We start from the raw sequence: 21,622 nt of genomic DNA, 5'->3' as shown, positions 1-21,622 counted from the left end.
AGGGATTTGGGGAGAAGGCAGGGACAGGGTACTGAGTTTGGATGATCAGCCATGATCTCATTGCATGGCGGAGCAGGCTCAGAGGCTGAATGGCCTACTCCTATTCTTCTATGTATTCAATCTTTCCTTGCAGCTGAAATTCTCTAGTCCTGGCAACATCCTCGTAAATCTCCCGTCTCGAGCAGTCACATCTTTCCTGCAATGGGGACGACCAGAACTGCACGCGGTGGCCTAACTGGTGTTTTTGTATAGTTCAAGCAGAACCTCCCTGCTCTTACATGATACATAGAGAGGCACTGCCCCTTTAAATACCTGGGGAGCACCCATTCCCCTTTAAATGGCCAAGCAATTGTTTTTGTTGAAAAGGGGCCACGGTCCCCTTTGACTCACACCCCACCACAAATACTCACAAGAGAGAAAGAGAGAGAGGAGGAAGAATGCTGGTCTTTGTCCCTTTAAAAGTGGCTGCCCACCAAAATGTTCACAGCACCAGGGCTCTTTGTTCTGGATAAAAGAGAAAAGGTTCACTTATTTTTAAATGAATGCAATTGATGAATAGCCTTGCAATAAAGGTAATGCAAAGGAATAAACACTCACAAGCTGGGTTTTTATCCACCCTCCTCCTCCTCCCCTTCCCTTTAACAGCTCCTGCAGACAATGAAAGCAGGAACGATAGCAAAATAATGCAGATGCTGGAAATCCGAAATAACAACAGAAAGTGCTGGAAAAACTCAGCAGGCCAGGCAACATCCGTGGAGAGAAATTAGAGTCGACGTTTCAGGTCGAAACCCTTCTTCAAAACTGGAAAGGAAATGAAATAGATGGAAAGGCAGGGCTGGGGAGGGAACCAAAGAAGTGAAGAGACATTAAGAGGTATTCAAAACCAGACGAGCTGGTGATCGGACTAGTGGAGACAATAGACGGCTCAGGTTAGGTGTGAAATGTACTGGCAGGATGAGAGACAGCTGCCATGTAAAAAAAAAAGGAAAGGGGGGGATGGGAAGACCCAAAACAAAGGGGTGGGGGAAAAATATAAGTAAAAATGTAATAGGGGTGAACTGGAGATTGAGTCCGGAAGGCTGCAAAGCAGGAAAGCGGCCTGCAGCCCACCGAGGTCCCGCCCCCTCCCTCCCGCGCCGCCATTGGTTGGAGGACCGTCAGCCCGCCCGGTCCTCCCAGCGTTTTCCACGCTCCTGATTGGCGGGCGCCTCGCGTCAATCACCCCCCCTCCGATTACGTGCTGACGCCAGCACGCAACGCCCAGGGGTCGGTTGGATCGGCGCGCGCCACCGCAAGGTAAAAAAAAAGACACCCCACACAAATGAGGAAAAACAAAAATAATAATAATCGCACTTTAGAGGGGAGGAGGTTGGGGGAATTAATGAGTGTTTTCAATTTGTTTCGCAAAAAAAAATATTTGAAAAGCTTCCCAACGGTGCGAGGCGAGCTGCGCATGCGCTCCAGCCAGCCTGTGACACCCCCACGTGGGCCCGGGGGCCGGACACGCCCACTTACCTTCCCCTGCACCAATCACAGCGCGGGCAGGCCCTTCTCTCAATCGTCACCTGTCAATCACCCTCCCTTCCCCTGCACCAATCACAGCGCGGGCAGGCGCTGCTCTCAATCGCCACCTGTCAATCACCCTCCCTTCCCCTGCACCAATCACAGCGCGAGCAGGCGCTTCTCTCAATCACCACCTGTCAATCACCCTCCCTTCCCCTGCACCAATCACAGCGCGGGCAGGCGCTGCTCTCAATCACCACCTGTCAATCACCCTCCCTTCCCCTGCACCAATCACAGCGCGAGCAGGCGCTTCTCTCAATCACCACCTGTCAATCACCCTCCCTTCCCCTGCACCAATCACAGCGCGGGCAGGCGCTGCTCTCAATCGCCACCTGTCAATCACCCTCCCTTCCCCTGCACCAATCACAGCGCTGGCAGGCCCTTCTCTCAATCACCACCTGTCAATCACCCTCCCTTCCCCTGCACCAATCACAGCGCGGGCAGGCCCTTCTCTCAATCACCACCTGTCAATCACCCTCCCTTCCCCTGCACCAATCACAGCGCGGGCAGACGCTTCTATCAATCGTCACCTGTCAATCACCCTCCCTTCCCCTGCACCAATCACAGCGCGGGCAGGCGCTTCTCTCAATCACCACCTGTCAATCACCCTCCCTTCCCCTGCACCAATCACAGCGCGGGCAGGCGCTTCTCTCAATCACCACCTGTCAATCACCCTCCCTTCCCCCTCGTGGTGTCGATTGACAGTGGTGTCAGCCAATGAGGTGCAGGAAGGGGCGGGACCAGGGCCAGGACTGACAGCAAGCCTGAACTAATTCAATTAAATACCTGCAGCCACAAAAAACCACTTTTATTGAGTCAGCCAAAAAACAGTAAAGTAAATGAGGTTTGCTGAGTCAGCAAAACAAACAAAGTCTATTTTAGAAACACAGAAACATAGAAGATTGGAGCAGGAGTCGGCCATTCGGCCCCTCGAGCCTGCGCCGCCATTCAATGCGATCATGGCTGATCATCCAAATTCAGTACGATAGCAAAATACTGCAGATGCTGGAAATCCGAAATAACAACAGAAAATGCTGGAAAAACTCAGCAGGTCAGGCAACATCTGTGGAGAGAAATCTGAGTTGACGTTTCGGGTTGGACCCTTCTTCAAAACTGGAAAGAAAAGAAAATCGATCGAAGGCAGGGCTGCGATGAACCAAAGAAGTAAAAGAGACAATAAAAGGTGTTCAAAACCAGACGAGATGGTAATAGGCCGGTGGGGACAAAAGACAGCTGAGATTAGGTGTGAAGTGTACTGGCAGGATAAGAGACAGCTGCAGGTGGGAGAGAGAAACAAAAGGAGAAGGGGGGGTGGGAAAGGAGGACCCTAAACAAAGGGGTGGAAAAAATTATAAGTAAAAAAGTAATAGGGGCCGAGGTTATGATCTGAAATTGTTGAACTCGATATTGAGTCCAGAAGGCTGCAAAGTGCCTAATCGGAAGATGAGGTGCTGTTCCTCGAGTTTACGTTGAGCTTCCGTGGAACAATACAAGAGGCCAAGGACGGTGAGGTCCGAGTGGGAATGGAGCGGTGAATTAAAATGACAGGCGACCGGAAGCTCAGGGTCACCCTTATGGACTGAACGGAGGTGTTCCGCAAAGCGGTCACCCAATCTGCGTTTGGTCTCCCCAATGTAGAGGAGACCGCATCGTGAGCAGCGAATACAGTATACTAGATTGCAAGAAGTACAAGTTGATGCGCTATCAATTACTCATAAAAGACGGAGAGTTAGGAGAGTAACTAAAGGCTTTTATTAGCAAAGAATAGAGCATGCCTCTCGTGGTTGACTGGGTTCCAAGAAGGCAGGGGGCTGCCGGTCAATCACCTTTATGCCTGGGCCTGTGGGTGGAGCCAGCCGAGACATGTTGAGGCATGCATAGGTACAACAGTGTGCAACAACAACAACAACAGTGAATAACAATAACAGTGGTTTACCACATTCACCCCTTGTTTAAAATTGAGTCCGGCGGGGTGAAGTGTACTAAAGGTTCGTGTAAGTAAGTCTATCAGGTGGCCTTGTATGCCGTCCTGATCGTCGTGGTGGCGGCGGTGATGGTGCAGCATCCAACGTTGAATCTGGCGTCTCATTGAGTGGTTGGGTGGTCAATGACGGGTCCTGGGGCTGCGGCATGCCGTCTAGCGGGGTTGGGTTGTGGGTAGTGGTGGATGGCAATGGTAGTGTTTCAGGGGCACCCAAAGGTGCGAGGTCTCGTGTGGGGGCTGTGTCCTCCCGCCCGTCCGGGTACGCTACGTAAGTGTACTGGGGGTAGGCGTGGGTAGTGGTGGGTGGCGAGGGAGGTGTTTCGGGAGCACCCGAAGGTGCGAGGTCTCGTATGGAGACTGTGTCCTCCCGCCCGTCCGGGTACACCACGTAAGCATACTGAGGGTTGGCATGGAGGAGGCTCACCCTCTCGACCAGGGGGTCCGTCTTATGGGACCTCACGTGCTTCCGCAGTAGGACGGGTCCTGGAGAAGTCAGCCATGTCGGTAACGAGATCCCCGATGTGGACTCCCTGGGGAAGGAGAACATTCTCTCATGAGGGGTAGCATTGGTGGCTGTACAGAGCAGTGACCGAATGGAATGGAGCGCCGCAGGGAGGACTTCCTGCCAGCGAGAGGTTGGAAGGCCCTTAGATTTCAAGTTTAAAAGGACTGCCTTCCAGACCGTCGCATTCTCCCTTTCCACCTGGCCATTCCCCCGGGGGTTGTAGCTGGTGGTCCTGCTTGTAGCAATACCTCTCGAGAGCAGGTACTGCCGGAGTTCGTCGCTCATAAAGGATGAGCCCCTGTCGCTATGAATATAGCTAGGGAAACCGAACAAGGCGAAGAGGTCATTCAGACATTTAATGACCGTGGTACTGGTCATGTCTGAGCAAGGGATGGCAAACGGGAAATGGGAGTACTCATCAATTATGTTGAGGGAGTACACATTGCGGTCGGAGGAGGGGAGGGGCCCTTTAAAATCGACGCTCAGCCGTTCAAAGGGGCGCGTGGCTTTGATCAGGCTTGCTCTGTCTGGCCTATAAAAATGCGGTTTGCACTCGGCACAGATTTGGCAGTTCCTGGTCATGGTCCTGACCTCCTCGATGGAGTAGGGCAGGTTACGGGATATGATGAAGTGAAAAAACCTGGTGACCCCCGGGTGGCAGAGGTCATTGTGGAGGGTCTTCAGTCTATCGACCTGTGCGTTGGCGCATGTACCACGTGATAGGGCATCTGGGGGCTCATTGAGTTTCCCGGGCCGGTACAAGATATCGTAATTGTAGGTGGAGAGTTCGATTCTCCACCTCAAGATCTTGTCGTTCTTGATTTTGCCCCTCTGCTTATTATTAAACATAAAAGCTACTGAACGCTGGTCAGTGAGCAGGGTAAATCGTTTTCCGGCCAGGTAATGCCTCCAATGTCGCACAGCTTCCACAATGGCCTGGGCCTCCTTTTCGACAGAGGAGTGTCGAATCTCGGGGCCCTGGAGGGTCCTTGAGAAAAAGGCCACGGGTCTCCCCGCCTGGTTAAGGGTTGCAGCTAGGGCAAAGTCGGATGCGTCGCTCTCCACTTGGAAAGGGATGGACTCATCCACTGCGTGCATTGTGGCCTTCGCAATATCTCCTTTTATGAGAGTGAAGGCTGCACAGGCCTCTGCTGTCAGGGGGAAGGAGGTGGACTTGATGAGGGGTCTGGCTTTGTCCGCATAGTTGGGCACCCACTGAGCATAGTACGAGAAAAACCCTAGGCATCTCTTCAGTGCTTTTTGGCAGCGGGGAAGGGGGAGCTCCATAAGGGGGCGCATCCTGTCGGGGTCGGGGCCGATGACTCCGTTCTCCACTACACAGCCAAGAATGGCAAGGCGCTTGGTACGAAACATACATTTGTCCTTGTTGTATGTTAGGTTCAGCCGCTGGGCCGTACGGAGGAATTTCTCTAGATTAACATCATGGTCCTGCTGGTCGTGGCCGCAGATGGTGACGTTGTCTAGATAGGGGAAAGTGGCCTGGAGCGCGTTCTGGTCAACCATCCGGTCCATCTCCCGTTGGAAGACTGAAACCCCGTTGGTGACGCCGAAGGGAACTCTGAGGAAGTGGTAGAGACGACCGTCAGCTTCAAAAGCTGTGTACTGGCGGTCCTCAGCCCCGATGGGGAGCTGGTGGTATGCCGACTTCAGATCAATCGTCGAGAACACCCGGTATTGTGCTATCTGATTGACCATGTCAGATATGCGGGGGAGTGGGTATGCATCTAGCTGGGTGTAGCGATTGATCGTCTGGCTGTAGTCAATAACTAGGCGCTGTTTTTCGCCAGCCTTCACTACCACCACTTGTGCTCGCCATGGGCTGGTGCTACTTTCAATAATCCCTTCCTTCAGGAGTCTTGCTACCTCGGATTTAATGAAGCTCCTATCCCCGGCACTGTAACGCCTGCTTTTGGTAGCGATGGGCTTACAGTCGCGGGTGAGGTTAGCGAACAAGGAGGGGGGGGGGACTTTAAGGGTGGAGAGGCTGCAAATGGTGCACGGCGGGCGATTTAAAAGCTGCTGGCTGCAGACTGTGAGTGGGGGGAGGGGTCCGTCGTACGCTAATGTGACACTCTTAAGGTTGCACTGAAAATCCAACCCCAGTAGAATGGCAGCGCAAAGATGGGGCAGGACCAGGAGTTTAAAATTTTTGTCTTCTGTGCCCCTTACTGAAAGGGTCACTACACAGTAGCCACCGACGTCCGCTGACTGGGCTTTGGAAGCCAAAGAGATCTGATGTCGCGTCGGCAGGACCGGGAGAGAGTAACTGCGCACCGTGTCGGGGTGGATAAAGCTTTCCGTGCTCCCGCTGTCAAAAAGACAGGTAGTGGCGCGGCCGTTTACCGTAATGTCCATCATGGACCTGGACAGTTGATGAGGGAGAGATTGGTCCAGCGTCACGGAGGCCAGCGTATGGTCGAGCGAGTCGATGTGGTCGTCAGATGAGGCGGTGGTTGAGTCCGGGTCCCCCGTGGTTGAAGTTGGAGACGTCCGAGATGGCGGACAAAATGGCGGCGCCCATGGTCCCGATCCCCACGCGGCTGGGGGAGCCCAAGATGGCGGACAAGATGGCTGCCCCCACGGTTCGCACGCGGCGCTGCTGGCGTTAGCGGTTTTACCTTTGCAGGCGCTGACATAGTGTCCTTTCTTCCCGCAGCCGGAGCAGGTAGCGTTTCTCGCCAGGCAGCGTGCTCTGGGGTGTTTTGCCTGGCCACAAAAATAACATTTCTGTGCCTTGGACATCGCAGCAGCAGTTGAAGGTGGCGGTCCCATGACCCAAGGTTGTGGCGTCCACGTTGCGGAGCGGTTAGGGGAGAAGGCGTCCATATTCCTGTGGGCCGCGTCGAGCGAGAGCGTGAGGGACACTGCCTTTCTCAGGTCCATGTCTCCCATTTCCAACAGTCTCTGCCGGGAGTAGTCGGACCTTAGACCCGCAACGAAAGCATCTCGGATCAGTCCCTCCGTGTGTGCTGCGGCTGATACTTCTTTGCAATCGCAGTCTCGGCCGAGTATCCGTAGTGCCCGTAGGAAGGCCTCCACCGATTCCCCGGGCTGCTGTCTGCGGGACCTTAAGAGGTGCCGGGCATAGACCGTATTTACCGGGCGTGCGTATTGCCCTTTTAGCAGATCGATAGCCGCCGCGTAGGTCGTCGCGTCCTGGATTATTGTATAAACTTGGTGGCTCACCTTTGAGGCCAGGATTTCCAACTTGTTTTCGTCCAGGGTCACAGTTGAGGCTTGCAGGTAGGCCTCGAAGCAACGCAGCCAATGCGCGAATTTGGTAGCCGAACCCGCTTCTTGGGGGTCTAGGTCCAGGCATGTTGGTCTGAGGGCTCGCAGCAGCTCCTGCTGCTCAGCGTTTGGTGCAGCAGCCTGCTGTTCAGCGTTTGGTGCAGCAGCCTGCTGTTCAGCGTTTGTCGACATTTTGTTTTTGCTAATAAAATTGATGCGCTATCAATTACTCATAAAAGGCGGAGAGTTAGGAGAGTAACTAAAGGCTTTTATTAGCAAAGAACAGAGCATGCCTCTCGTGGTTGACTGAGTTCCAAGAAGACAGGGGGCTGCCGGTCAATCACCTTTATACCTGGGCCTGTGGGTGGAGCCAGCCGAGACATGTTGAGGCATGCATAGGTACAACAGTGTGCAACAACAACAACAACAGTGAATAACAATAACAGTGGTTTACCACACAAGTAAATCGTTGTTTCACCTGGAAGGGGTGTTTGGGGCCCTGGACAGTGGGAAGGGGGGAGGTATAGGGGCAGGTGTTACAGCGGGGGAGTGGGACTGACTGGATTGCTCTGCAGAGAGCCGGCACGGACTGGATGGGCCAAATGGCCTCCTTCTGTGCCGTTATGACTCTCTGGCGTCTAACCAGGGCTTTGTATAGCTGTAGCTTATAAGGAGAAACTGGTTCCAGTGGCAGGAGGGTCGGTGACCAGAGGACACAGATTTAAGGTCATTGACAAAAGAACCAGAGGCGAGGTGAGGAGAATTTTATTGACGCAGCGAGTTGTTGTGATCTGGAATGCGCTGCCTGAAAGGGCGGTGGAAGCAGAGTCAATAATAACGTTCAATGGGGAATTGGATAAACACTTGAAGGGGAAAAATTTGCAGGGCTATGGGGACAGAGCAGGGGAGTGGGACTAAATGGAGAGCTCTTTCAAAGAGCCGGCACAGGCACGATGGGCTGAATGGCCTCCTTCTGTGCTGTATGATTCTAGGAGCCACTCCTGGAGTGGAGTGGTGCCCGCAGGGATCGCTTGGCAGGAAATTGGGAGGAGGTGGTGCACACGCAGACAGCACCTGATTTCGAGACACTGTCCTTTTAAAATTGGTCCTCCACAGGCAAGGAGTGACTCGGTCCCTTTAATGAAAATCACTTTGAAAAGAAGAGTCTCTGTCCCTTTAAGAGCCCTCCGCCCACCATTCCCACCTTTTTCGTAAAGTCTTTGAAAGTAATAATAAAAGTTCGTGCAGAAAAAATGTGTCTGACTGTATTTTAGTGAGTATCTGTGTGTCTGTCTGTCTGACTGTATGTGTGTGTGTCTGTGTAGAATAGCATCATAGAATGATGCGGGAGCAGGGGATTAGCCCTACTTTAAATGTCAGTCTCTTAAATATACATTATAAAAAGGGAGAAGCTGTCCCTTTAAAATCGGTCATCCACGGGGACGCGGTCCCTTTAATGAAAACTCATAGAAAAAGAGAGCGCCTGTCCCTTTAAGAGAACCCCCACCACTCCCATATTCTCTTAAAGTGCTTGAAATTAATACTTAAAAACGCATAAAATTAATATTTAAAAAATTAATTCAGGGAGAAAAAATATTTTTACTCACATTTGCTCCACAGGGTTTCTTGTTTCTGTTTCGTCAATTTAAAAACGAACTGCTATTTTTATGATCAGCCATGATCGCATTGAATGGTGGAGCAGGCTCGAGGGGCCGAATGGCCGACTCCTGCTCCTATTTTCTATGTTTCTCTGTTTAAAACAAGTATCTTCTGTAAAATAAAAAAAGGAACATTAAAAATAAACTTTCCCAGGCTCACAGTTCCTGACCAGGCCCCTTTACAAAATGGTGGCGGGCCAATCCCAGGCCCCGCCTCCTCCTTCGCCGCGATTGCTTGGAGGACCAAAGCCCCTCGGTCGGTCCTCCAGGCTCCGCCTCCCCTCGCTCATTGGTGGAGAGCTCAGTGTCAGTCGGTGCACGCCGGCGACGTCGTGACGTTGCAGGGTGGGCTGTTGGAGCAGCCGGGAAATTATTAAATTCATTTAAATTAAATCTCCCGTCAGCCTCCTCTGTCCCACTCAGCCGGCGCAAGTCCCGCTCCTCGGGCTCCCCGATTGGTTGGAGGACCCGCCACCCGTTGGCTCCTCCAGCCCCGCCCACTGGGTGCCGCAAGCCCCGCCCCTCGGGCTCCCCGATTGGTTGGAGGACCCGCCGCCGGCTCGCTCCACCAGCCCCGCCCACTGGGTGCCGCTAGTCCCGCCCCTCGGGCTCCCCGATTGTTTCAAGCACCCGCCGCCGGCTCGCTCCTCCAGCCCCGCCCACTGGGTGCCGCTAGTCCCGCCCCTCGGGCTCCCCGATTGGTTGGAGGACCCGCCGCCGGCTCGCTCCTCCAGCCCCGCCCCGCTCGCACCCTATTGGTGGGAAGCTGCCGTCAATCAGGCCGCGGGCCCGGGTGACGTGCCCCGAGGAGATCACGTGCACCGTCCAAGTGCCGCCGCTCGGTCCGGGGCCTCGCGGACTCTGAGGTTTTTCTATTTCTCTCGATTCTCTCCCGATCCACCCCGCGCCATTCTCCACCCAATCGGAGCGGAGAAAACTCACTTCGCGTCACCGATTGCGACTCTGGAACCGACACCAAGGCCTTTCCCCGGAATGGCCCCGCGCCGACTCCGTCCGGCAGGATCCGAGTGCGCAGGCGCAGCTCCGAGTGGGGAGGGGGGTTGGTCGCCTCTGGGCATGCGCGGTCATTACCCTTGGTGACCGGGAGGGGTCGCTGTGCCGGACTCGACACAATCCGCCGCTCCGATTGCGCATGCGCGGGCTCTCGGCTGTCAATCAACCAACCGCCAGAAGAGGTCGCTGGTGAGACCAGTGAAGGAAGAAAGACTTGCATTTATGTAGCGCCTTTCACCACCACCGGACGTCCCAAAGTACTTTACAGCCAATGAAGTACTTTTGCAGTGTAGTCACTGTTGTAATGTAGGAAATGCGCCAGTCAATTAGCGCACAGCAAGCTCCCACAGACAGCAATGTGATAATGACCAGATAATCTATCATTTTTTATGTTGATTGAGGGATAAACATTGGCTCGGACACTGGGGATAATTCCCCTGCTCTTTCCCACATTACAACAGTGACTACTTCATTGTAGTACTTCATTGGCTGTAAAGCACTTTAGGATATCTGGTGGCACTATATAAATGCAAGTCTTTCTTTCCTGAAATAATGCCATGGGACCTTTTACATCCACCTGAGAGAGCAAACAGGGCCTCAATTTAACATCTCATCCGAAAGACGGCACCTCCGACAGTGCCGCACTCCCTCAGCACTGCACTGGAGTGTCAGCCTGGATTTTTGTGCTCAAGTCTCTGGAGTGGGACTATGAACCCACAACTTTCTGACTCAGAGGCGCGAGTGCTACCCAGTGAGCCACTGGCTGACACTAAAGAGCAAGCAGTTCTGATGAATGGTCATCGACCTGAAACGTTAACTCTGTTTCTCTCTCCACAGATGCTGCCTGACCTGCTGAGTATTTCCAGCATTTTCTGTTTTTATTAAAGAAACGAGGGAGTGATTGCTGACGGGAAGAATGTTGGGTTGTCCTGCGCATGCGCACCTCCCTGGCGGCTGAGGCGAAACACCGACTCGCCCCCACCTGAGCCGCGCACGCGTACCAGATGTTGTGGCCCTGCATGCACGCCCGATGTTCCAACCGCGGGGTTTCGTGTGCTGTGCATGCGTGTTGCGGACCGATCGGGACGGGCGATTGTAGAGCAGGAGGGAGAGCGCGGTGGCCATGAGCACATGCGTGGGACTCAGAGTCAACAGAGCACTTTCTGGAGCGTGGGGGCTTGTGGGTATTACAGCCGCCATTACTGCTGATCCTTTCAACCAACCTGTGCAGCAGCTGGGGCCTGAAAATCAGCTTCACTGCCCCTAGGTTCAGAAAGGGGAAAATTAAACAACAGTTTGTCTGATCCTTTTCTGATCTCAATTTACAGGGTTATAGAAGTGGAGCAGTTACAGGCGGGAAGCTCAGACCAAACATCACGTCAAGATCTGACAGAGTCGCTGGATTCATCAGGACCTGAATATCATCGGCCTTTGCACATGGAAGGAGAGAGCAGGGATCGCAACGCAGACGAACTGCACACGTGTTCAGTGTGTGGACGCGGATTCAGCCGATCGCCTGACCTGGTGAGACACGTGCACCGTCACACCGGGGAGAAACCGGGTAAAGGTGGGGACGGCGGGAAGGGCTTCAGTTCCCCGTCTGCATTGAAAGTTCAACGGCGCAGTCACACCAGGGACAGTCTGTTCACCTGCTCCGTGTGTGGAAAGGGATTTGTTTGTTCATCGCACCTGCAAACACACCAGGGAGTTCACACTGGGGAGAGACCATTTCAGTGTCCTGACTGTGGGAAGAGCTTTAAAAGCGCTCAGTATCTGAAGGGACACCAGCTTGTTCACACTGATGAGAGACCATTTCAATGTTCTGACTGGGAAGAGCTTTAAAAGCCCCCGGGAGCTGAAGAAACACTGGTTCCTGCACACTGGGGAGAGGCCGTTCACCTGCTCCATGTGTGGGAAGGGATTCGCTTGGTCATCCAACCTGCTGGATCATCAGCGACTTCACACTGACGAGAGGCCCTTTACATGTTCTGACTGTGGGAAGAGCTTTAAAAGCTCCGGGGAGCTGAAGGGACACCAGCGAGTTCACACTGACGAGAGGCCCTTTAAATGTTCTGACTGTGGGAAGAGTTTTAAAAGCTCCCAGTGGCTCAAGAAACACCAACACCGACACACTGGGGAGAGGCCGTTCAGCTGCTCTGTGTGTGGGAAGGGATTTGCTGATTCATCCAACCTGCTGGTACATCAGCGAGGTCACACTGGGGAGACGCCGTTCACCTGCTCTGTGTGTGGGAAGGGATTCACTCATTTATCCAACCTGCTGACACATCAGCGAGTTCACACTGACGAGAGGCCCTTTAAATGTTCTGACTGTGGGAAGAGCTTTAAAAGCTCTGGGGAGCTGAAGGGGCACCAGCGAGTTCACACTAACGAGAAACCCTTTAAATGTTCTGACTGTGGGAAGAGCTTTAAAAGCTCCAGGGAGCTGAGGGTACACCAGCGAGTTCACACTGGGGAGAGACCGTTCACCTGCTCTGTGTGTGGGAAGGGATTCACTCAGTTACCCAACCTGCTGACACATAAGCGAGTTCACACTAACGAGAGACCCTTTAAATGTTCTGACTGTGGGAAGAGTTTTAAAAGCTCCGGGGACCTCAAGAGACACCAACACCTGCACACTGGGGAGAGGCCGTTCAGCTGCTCTGTGTGTGGGAAGGGATTCACTCGGTCATCCCACCTGCTGGTACATCAGCGAGTTCACACTAGGGAGAGACCGTTCACCTGCTCCGTGTGTGGGAAGGGATTCACTCAGTCATCCCGCCTGCTGTTACATCAGCGAGTTCACACTAGGGAGAGACCGTTCACCTGCTCCGTATGTGGGAAGGGATTCACTCAGTCATCCAACCTGCTGACACACCAGCGACTTCACACTGATCATAGAATCTAACAGCACAGAAGGAGGTGATTCGGCCCATCGTGTCTGTTGGAGGAAAATTTTAAATGGCACCATAGTGCCTGCTGAAATACTTGACATTTATTGACATTTTGCAGACACTGGCATAACAGACAGCTGACTTGATCTGCTTGCACCAACTTGTGATATCACTTGTACAGACGTAAGACAGGAACGGCTAGTCAACTGTTGGGGTAAAACTGTAAGAGCGAAAAATTATGTTTAGGAAGAACAAGGGAGGTAAATGGTGTTTAAGGGCGGGGTTACGCAACTGGCAGGACATAGGTATCACTGTGAGAATAGGGTTGCGAAATACCAACATGTCACATGAAAGAAGCTAGCTAACGGTATAATAATATAATTAACTTGTTTTTGACAGAATGTGATTAAGGGTTGCTAAGGTATCGGATTGGCCAAAGTTGAAGGATGCTAAAGTACCAGATTGGCCAAGGAATTAATGTAATAACTGCTAATCTGGTACCTTTCCTGTTTTTAAACTGTATAAAAGAAGCTCGGCTACTATTGTAAAACCAAGAAGCTGGCAGCTGAGACCGCGGGGTCTACTGTTCTTCTTCTCCCAGAGCGCTCTGTACATTAAACTGTGCATTTTTACTTCTCTCAAACTATTTGGTTGTGTGAGTTTATTCACATAAGTCTAAGTTGGGTAACGCGTCGACCTCGTATATCACTTGGCCCGCTCAGGCTCCAATTAGACCCTAACAAATTAGCGTAGTTGGCAGGATCAGCCCGGAGGGCGCCGGAGCACCCAGAGGTGATCTCAGGCGAGTAGTCAAATTTTTGACCGTCCATCAATTAGCGACGCTAGACGGGTGACACCGGAGCACCGACTGATCAAAAGAACAAGAAAGGGGTTTGACGAGAGGTGAGAATTCACAGTTAACCGAAAGTTTGTGGTATTCTTTGTTTGTTTGTATCTCGTCGGGCATTTATAAGGATCATAAGGTAAAACTCGTAGACGTCGCTCACTACCTTCGGGGTTGGACTGGCAGAAGGTCCCGGGGAACCACCGATATATAGGTTGCACGTACGCTCGCTTCTCTTCATGAGGAGGACGTACCTCTGACAACACAGGGTAAGAAGAGGATTTACAAGATGACAGGTAAGGGTCAAACATGGGGGCCTTCGGGCTCCCTTAGTAATCAGTATATGGCTGATAGGAGAACCCTAATTTAAAAAATGCGGAGAGATGGATGGGATACGAGTCAGACATTGGGAGCACAAAGAGAATGGTGGGAAAAGGAGAAACAGGACAAGACTAAAAAGGCAGGAATACTCTTGGTCCACCAATTGGTTGGCTTACAAGAAGCCGTTGAAAAATGTAAGATTGGAATAAAAGAAAGAGATAGTAAGTTAGAAGCCAAAGATGTCAAAATTAGGGAACTAGAGAAGAAACTCGAGTATTTAGAATCAAGTAAAAATACGTATGGAATGATGCCAGTATTGGGAGATATGGGAGAACCCGTCCCACCCTATGAAGAAAAAACAGCCGCCACGGCCCCAAGTACGGGGAAGAGGCAGGAATTGAAACATTTGCCATGGCCCCTGTGGCACGGGGAGGCACGATAGCCGCCCCCTCTGCAAAATGGACACCATTCACGCCCGGTGATAGACAACAGATAATGCAATTTTTGGGCTCATTAAAACCCCGTAGCAATAATAGAGAGTTCTGGAAAAACTTCGAACGAACATGGCAAAGTCACCAATTACATACTAGAGATGTACATCAATTAGTGAGAGCAGCCTGTCCCGCGGACAGATGGAGACTTATGGGGCAGGGAGCCGCACCACCTACCCAATTTAGGGATGGCCAGTGGGCACTTCAATTGCCTCACATTACTGAAGTAAATGCATTGCAGGCAATTTTTATACCATTTAAGGCAGAAGTACAAAGGGTGTTGGGGGCAGCACAGACAAACTGGAATAAAATCACAGCTTGTAGACAACAACAAGGAGAAGGGTCTTCTGAATTTGGTGAACGATTGTTTACGATATACGAAGAGAGTTCGGGCCAAATTAACCCCCAAATGGAAGACCCTGCCTTTGTACAATTATTTAAAGATGGGTTAACAACCGAACACCAAAGGATCCTAAAAATGGGAGTTGTGGCTGCTAATACCTATGATGCAGTTGTCCAATGGGCATGCTCTGTAGATGCCCTGGAGGCCCAACAATCCCACGCGGTCCGTATCAAGCAAGAAAAGGTAGCAGCCGTACAAGGAAACGGCCAGGAAGCACAACCCAAAACGAAGGGAAATTGTCACAATTGTGGGAAACAAGGACACTTTGCTAAAGAATGTAGAGCCCCGCGACAGGAATGCTCATTTTGTAAAAAGAGAGGTCACACATGGGAAAAATGTTATAGTAGATTAAATCAAGAACCGGGAAAAATGACCAGTGATGAATACCGAGAACTCCAAGCCTTTAGGGATGCTCGGGACGGAGGGCACTGACATGCAGCGGCCCCCGTAATTAAAGATAAGGGAGATAGTAGAATTTATGTGTCCGCACTAGTAGGGGGCCGACAGTGTAACATGCTAGTGGACACTGGCGCGCATCGATGTCTATAACCGATTTACCTTTACCCATCACACAAACTAACATTTATTTGACCGGATTAGGGGGAACAAAGACCCCCGCCTTTTTAAGTACAGTACAAGTGGTCGAATCAGATGGCCATTTGATCCCAATGAGATTTTATGTGTGTAAAAATAATGAAGGAACTATAATGGGAAATGACCTTATGAGGGAATATAAAATCCTGATTGACTGTCATAAAGGAAAATTGATCTGGCCTAGACAGGATGGAAGTAAAACTGAAGTAAACCAATATGCTGCAAATTGCACTAAAATAGCAACTGCTAAACCTCTTTTCCGGGATTGGAAATTAGAAACTGGTAATTTTGGAACAATATGTAATGCCGTAAAAGGCGTATGGGCAGAGGATAAATTAGATACCAGAAAAGTAAGAATGGAACTAAAAACTGCCTTAACATTAGCTCCAGGATTAGGATTATTACCCAATATAGGTAAGCCATTTCACATCTATTGTGAAAATGAAGGAGGCTTCTACGCTGCGGTAGTCACTCAAGACCACGGGGGTGATAATAGACCGGTAGCCTATTATTCCACACGATGATGTCCGGCAGTAGCCGGACTTTCTCGGTGTGTAGCTGCCCTGGATTGTGCAGCATGGGCGGTAAAGGTTAGTGAGCCCATCGTAATGACAGGAGAAATTATCCTCCATGCCAAACACACCTTGGTAGAAATGTTAAATACCGGAAGATTAAGGTCAGTTTCAAATATGAGGAGGGCAAGATGGGAAGCCGTATTAGTACCAGCGGATAAATCAGTACGAATAATTCGGGACACCGGAGTTAACCCAGCCGCAGGAATGTTAAACGAAGGAGAACCACATAAGTGTGGGGATATAGATGAGGAAGCTGAGGAAAGTTGGATTAAGGAAGAAGCTTTGGAACAGACAGAAGAGGTCTTCTATGTAGATGGATCCCGCAAACATATTAACGGCTTACCTAGAACAGGCTGGGCAATAGTGGACAATACTCTTAAAACAGTAAAATCCGGGCGATTAGAAGGAGGACTATCCGCACAGGTTGCGGAGATAGTCGCCCTAACCAAAGCCCTTGAATTAGCAGAAGGAAAAACTGTCAATATTTATACAGATAGCCGGTACGCCTTTGGGGTAGTACATGACTATATGACAGCCTGGGGAAGACGTGGATTTGTAACCACTACTGGGGAACCTATTAAACATCAACAATGAATAAGAGCCTTATTAGATGCGGCGGCAAAACCAAGTAAGGCAGCCGTTATAAATATAAAGGCACACCAGAAGGCCCCAGAACAGGGTAACCCTGACTGGCTAAATCAACAGGGTAATCAGGTGGCCGATTTGGCGGTAAAGGCAGCTCTAGAATTAGAGGAAGAGGAAGATAGTTATCCCGTAGGGAGCGTACAAATGGAAGACATTGAAATACAGAAATTGCAGAAAGATACCCCGCCAGTAGAAAAGGATGAATGGAAACAGAAAGGGGCAGTACAAGGATCAGATGGAATCTGGAGGAAGGATGCTAAAGTATTAGCACCAGAGTGTGTAAGGTTAACGTTACTGGATCTGCATCATGGCCTGACGCATTCAGGACGAGATGCCATGCAGGAAGCTCTCTCAAGAGATTGCTGGTGGCCTGGAATGGGAAGAGATATAGCAAAACACTGACACCGGTGTGTGACGTGTGCACAATATAATCCAGGCAGGCCTGAAAAAATTAGAATGGCACATCAGCCTCGACCTAGGGGACCTTGGGAACATTTACAAATTGACTTTACTGGCCCCCTGCCATCATCACACGGAAAAATATATTGTTTAGTAATAATTGATCAGTTTACAAGGTGGGTCGAGGCTTTTCCTACCTGAAATTGTACCGCATTAACAGTTGCGCGTCTTTTGGCAGAAGAAGTTATCCCAAGGTGGGGAGTACCATTGCAAATAGATTCTGATCAAGGAACGCACTTTACTGGAACAGTGGTAAAAACCATTTGCAAATTGATGGGAATCAAACAGAAATTCCACATACCCTACCACCCCGAAAGCTCCGGGATGGTAGAGAGAATGAACAGAACTTTGAAATTAGCTCTGGCCAAAGCTATAGCCGAAACTGGAAAAACATGGGTGGAGGTGTTACCCATAATATTAATGAAGTTGAGAGCAACTTCCAATCGTACCACTGGACTAACCCCATATGAACTAATGACAAGACGAGCAATGCAATTACCAGAAGGCATTATAACAGGTGGAGCAGATGTGGGGCCCTTAAAAGACAGGCTAAAACGATATGTGTTGGAACTAAGTAACCAACTAAAAGAAATGAGGGCGGGGGTTAGGAACCGTCAACAGGAAAGGGACGAGGAGCTGAAATTACAAATGCTCCCCGAGGTTCCACCCGCTGGATCTAAGGTAATATTAAAAAACTTACCTGGAAAACCGGGATTTGCCCCAAAATGGTCTGGAGCTTATGAGGTTATAATCAGTGGAGACACCTGTGCCTGTCTGGACATAAGGGGTGTAGGAAAGTGGAAACATTGGATCCAATTAAAAGTCTATAACCCATGAATTGTTCCCGAGAGAAAAAAACCATGTAATTTAAACCTACAAATTGAATACAGCAAGCAAAAGGTGACAGCCCCAAAACAACATGAGGCTGTTAAGTGTTTTATGTATAGTTGCGTTAATTGGTGTTGTCACGGAAGGTATACTTAACTCCCGTAAGAAAAGGGAGCTGCATGTAAGTACGTTTTTATATATGTCATATAAGTAATCCAAACTGAGTGGGATAGATGCCTGTTGGGTATGTAGCCATACTCCCACTCATGCGAAAGGAGGGATACCCTTGCGACCAATACCCTTGAACCTCACAGATATGGCAGAATGGATAATTAATAAAAATCATACGAAACAGAAAAATACCACCTTATCCACCTTCGGAAAAACATGGGAACAGAAATGGACTAGCCTAAGGAATGAGTTCCGGGGGGGAGGATATTCGTTAGAAAATTTTAAAGAATGGTATAAGCCAACATATGATTATACGAAAGAACCCCCCTTTTTAGTTCTTACCAATACGTCAGGAAAGGGCCAGCCGATCGGGGAGATATGTTGGGAGCGCGGTACAGAACAGACTGAAGGGATCAGAATTGATGTGGGGAAAAGTCATTGTCTACAAAATTTTACCACATATAATGCAGGAAATTCCATGGAAAGCTGGTGGTTCAATACCACCAATTTGATGAATTTGACCAATAATAAACCATGGAATGGGACCAGGCGAACAGATACTGACAACCAGATGGGTTTTACCGTCTTCCGCGCCAACATAAACCCCGAACAACCAGGACAGATAATGACAGCCTATAATGGGACATACTTCATATGCGGTCATAGACCATACCCCTGGTTACCAGAGAATTGGGCAGGATCATGCTATTTGGGGTATGTAGTACCATACGTACACCACATAAAGGAATTGAAAGACCACCACAAGCATAGTCGTACTAAAAGAGAACTTCCCACCTGGCAGGTGGTACTAGGAGCTATGTTCCCCACGGCTGGAATAGTGTTTACTTCTCAAGAAATATGGTTATTGGCAACCATAATTGAGGGAGTAGCCAATGACATGGCTGAATCCCTGAGAGAGATGAGTGCCGAAATGGTAGCCCTAAGAACTGTTGCCCTACAAAATAGAATGGCACTAGATTACCTACTAGCTGCACAGGGAGGTACACGTGCCATGATCGGAGCAGAATGCTGTACATATATCCCAGGCAGTTCTGAAAATATTGCCAACCTAGCGGACCATATTCAAAAACAAGTAGCTTGGCTCCATCAATCCAATATTGGAGGTGGATGGTTTGATTGGTTACTGGGAGGATCAGGCTGGGGTGCTTGGCTAATGCAAATGATATTGATCATAGTTGTGATATGTATACTGCTGTGCTGTGCATTGAGTATCATTAAAATGTGCTGTCAAGCTGCTGTGAAAGCTGTGCTGCCAGTAGCTTCTGTCGAAGAATACACCGACCTCCTGCCCAGAAATACGGGTGAAGAAGAAACGTATGATGACGTGGCCGGAACGGCTGGTTCTCACGAGATGAGTCAGTGGTTGTAAACCAACCCTGTGAAGAAACGAAGAACGATGGTCATCTGGGAGCAAGAGGATCGTGCTCCAGGACCAAAAGGAGGGGCTGTTGGAGGACAATTTAAAATGGCACCGTAGTGCCTGCTGAAATACTTGACATTTATTGACTTTTGCAGACACTGGCATAACAGACAGCTGACTTGATCTGCTTGCACCAACTTGTGATATCACTTGTACAGACGTAAGACAGGAACGGCTAGTCAACTGTTGGGGTAAAACTGTAAGAGCGAAAAATTATGTTTCGGAAGAACAAGGGAGGTAAAGGGTGTTTAAGGGCAGGGTTACGCAACTGGCAGGTCATAGGTATCACTGTGAGAATAGGGTTGCGAAATACCAACATGTCACATGAAAGAAGCTAGCTAACAGTAATATAATTAAGTTGTTTGTGAAAGAAGATAGCTAACGGTATAATAATATAATTAACTTGTTTTTGACAGAATGTGATTAAGGGTTGCTAAGGTATCGGATTGGCCAAAGTTGAAGGATGCTAAAGTACCAGATTGGCCAAGGAATTAATGTAATAACTGCTGATATGCTAGCTTTCCTGTTTTTAAACTGTATAAAAGAAGCTCGGCTACTATTGTAAAACCGAGAAGCTGGCAGCTGAGACCGCGGGGTCTACTGTTCTTCTTCTCCCGGAGTGCTCTGTACATTAAACTGTGCATTTTTACTTCTCTCAAACTATTTGGTTGTGTGAGTTTATTCATATAAGTCTAAGTTGGGTAACGCATCGACCTCGTATATCACTCGGCCTGCTCAGACTCCAATTAGACCCTAACCCCAATCCTAACCAATAACCACTAGCCCCAACCACTAACCCCAATCCTAACCAATAACCACTAACCCCAACCACTAACCCCAATCCTAACCAATAACCACTAACCCCAATCCTAACCAATAACCACTAGCCCCAACAACTAACCCCAATCCTAACCAATAACCACTGGCCCCAACCACTAACCCCAATCCTAACCAATAACCACTGGCCCCAACAACTAACCCCAATCCTAACCAATAACCACTGGCCCCAACAACTAACCCCAATCCTAACCAATAACCACGAACCCCAACCACTAACCCCAATCCTAACCAATAACCACGAACCCCAACCACTAACCCCTAAGCCTACACCCTAACCCCAGCCTCTAACAAAGGATCATTGACAGGGATCAATGGAGGAGCTAAAGTCCTGATAATGGAAGTATTTGAAATAATTATCTCGATGAAAGAAATAGTGCAAGGTATGTTAGTAACAAGAGATTAAATCAACTAGACCATCAAGCTCAGAAATTACTACTGCAAAGATCAGAACCTTTCAAAGGTTCTCACGTGCAGTCCGTGTGGAGGAGTTTTACTAAATGATACAGATAATAACAGATTTCAAAACTTATGCAAGATATAGTTCTATAAAGCTATGGTTCAAAGGAATTGCAGCTGAGTGTGCTCTTTTGTGTTAACAAATAAACTGTAGCTTAACTTAAAACATTAAAGGAAACTTAATAATTCAATTAACATTTCATTACCTGTGGTGATAAGCACTCCAGTCCCTGTGGTGTGCAGATGAGTTTACTCTTTTGTAGGGACCATAACCAAATAAACTGTAGCTTAATAAACCATTAAATGAAACTTAACAAATTAAATTAAAATTTCGTTGGCCGGGGTGATGATGCACTCCAGTCCCCGCAGCGCCCACCGGTCGCGGAAGGCCTCGAGCCTGCCAGCGGACACCGCGTGCTCCATCTCCAGGGCCACCGGAAGAGAGGCAGGCAGTCGGGCCGAACGACCCCCTCGACCGCCCGCTGCCTGGACCAGTTGATGGCAGTTGAGTGTAAGTGAGGCCCTACAGTTCAATCTATGACACCCGCAAGTTGTGTACTCAAACGGAGCAAGCTTGGGGTTTGATGTGGTAGAAGATGAACGAGATGAGAATGGAAATAATCTAGAGTAAGAAAAGGCCCAAAAATTAAACAGTCTGGAACAGAACATCAATTCGTCTTCTCTTAT

The 21,622-nt window shown here is 49.6% G+C and overlaps 1 protein-coding gene across 1 annotated transcript in view; it reads left to right on the top strand.

The window, feature by feature from the left end:
- Positions 1–20,299, top strand: part of LOC147090077 (uncharacterized) — a 305,953-nt gene extending 285,654 nt beyond the window's left edge. Inside the window, exon 3 of the mRNA XM_085977236.1 lies at positions 11,305–20,299. Within this exon, the coding sequence (XP_085833362.1) occupies positions 11,778–12,881 (1,104 nt within the window). The 5' untranslated portion in view covers positions 11,305–11,777 and the 3' untranslated portion in view covers positions 12,882–20,299. The remainder of the gene's footprint in view (positions 1–11,304) is intronic.
- The last annotated feature ends 1,323 nt before the right edge of the window (positions 20,300–21,622 follow it).

The sequence above is a fragment of the Somniosus microcephalus genome, unplaced genomic scaffold (genome assembly GCF_052327205.1).
Source record: "Somniosus microcephalus isolate GS21.2 unplaced genomic scaffold, FLI_Smic_1.0 unresolved_chr4, whole genome shotgun sequence".
Taxonomy (NCBI): Eukaryota; Metazoa; Chordata; class Chondrichthyes; order Squaliformes; family Somniosidae; genus Somniosus; species Somniosus microcephalus.
Note: the sequence above shows the minus strand (reverse complement) of the source record. Positions and strands in the feature narration are given on the sequence as shown.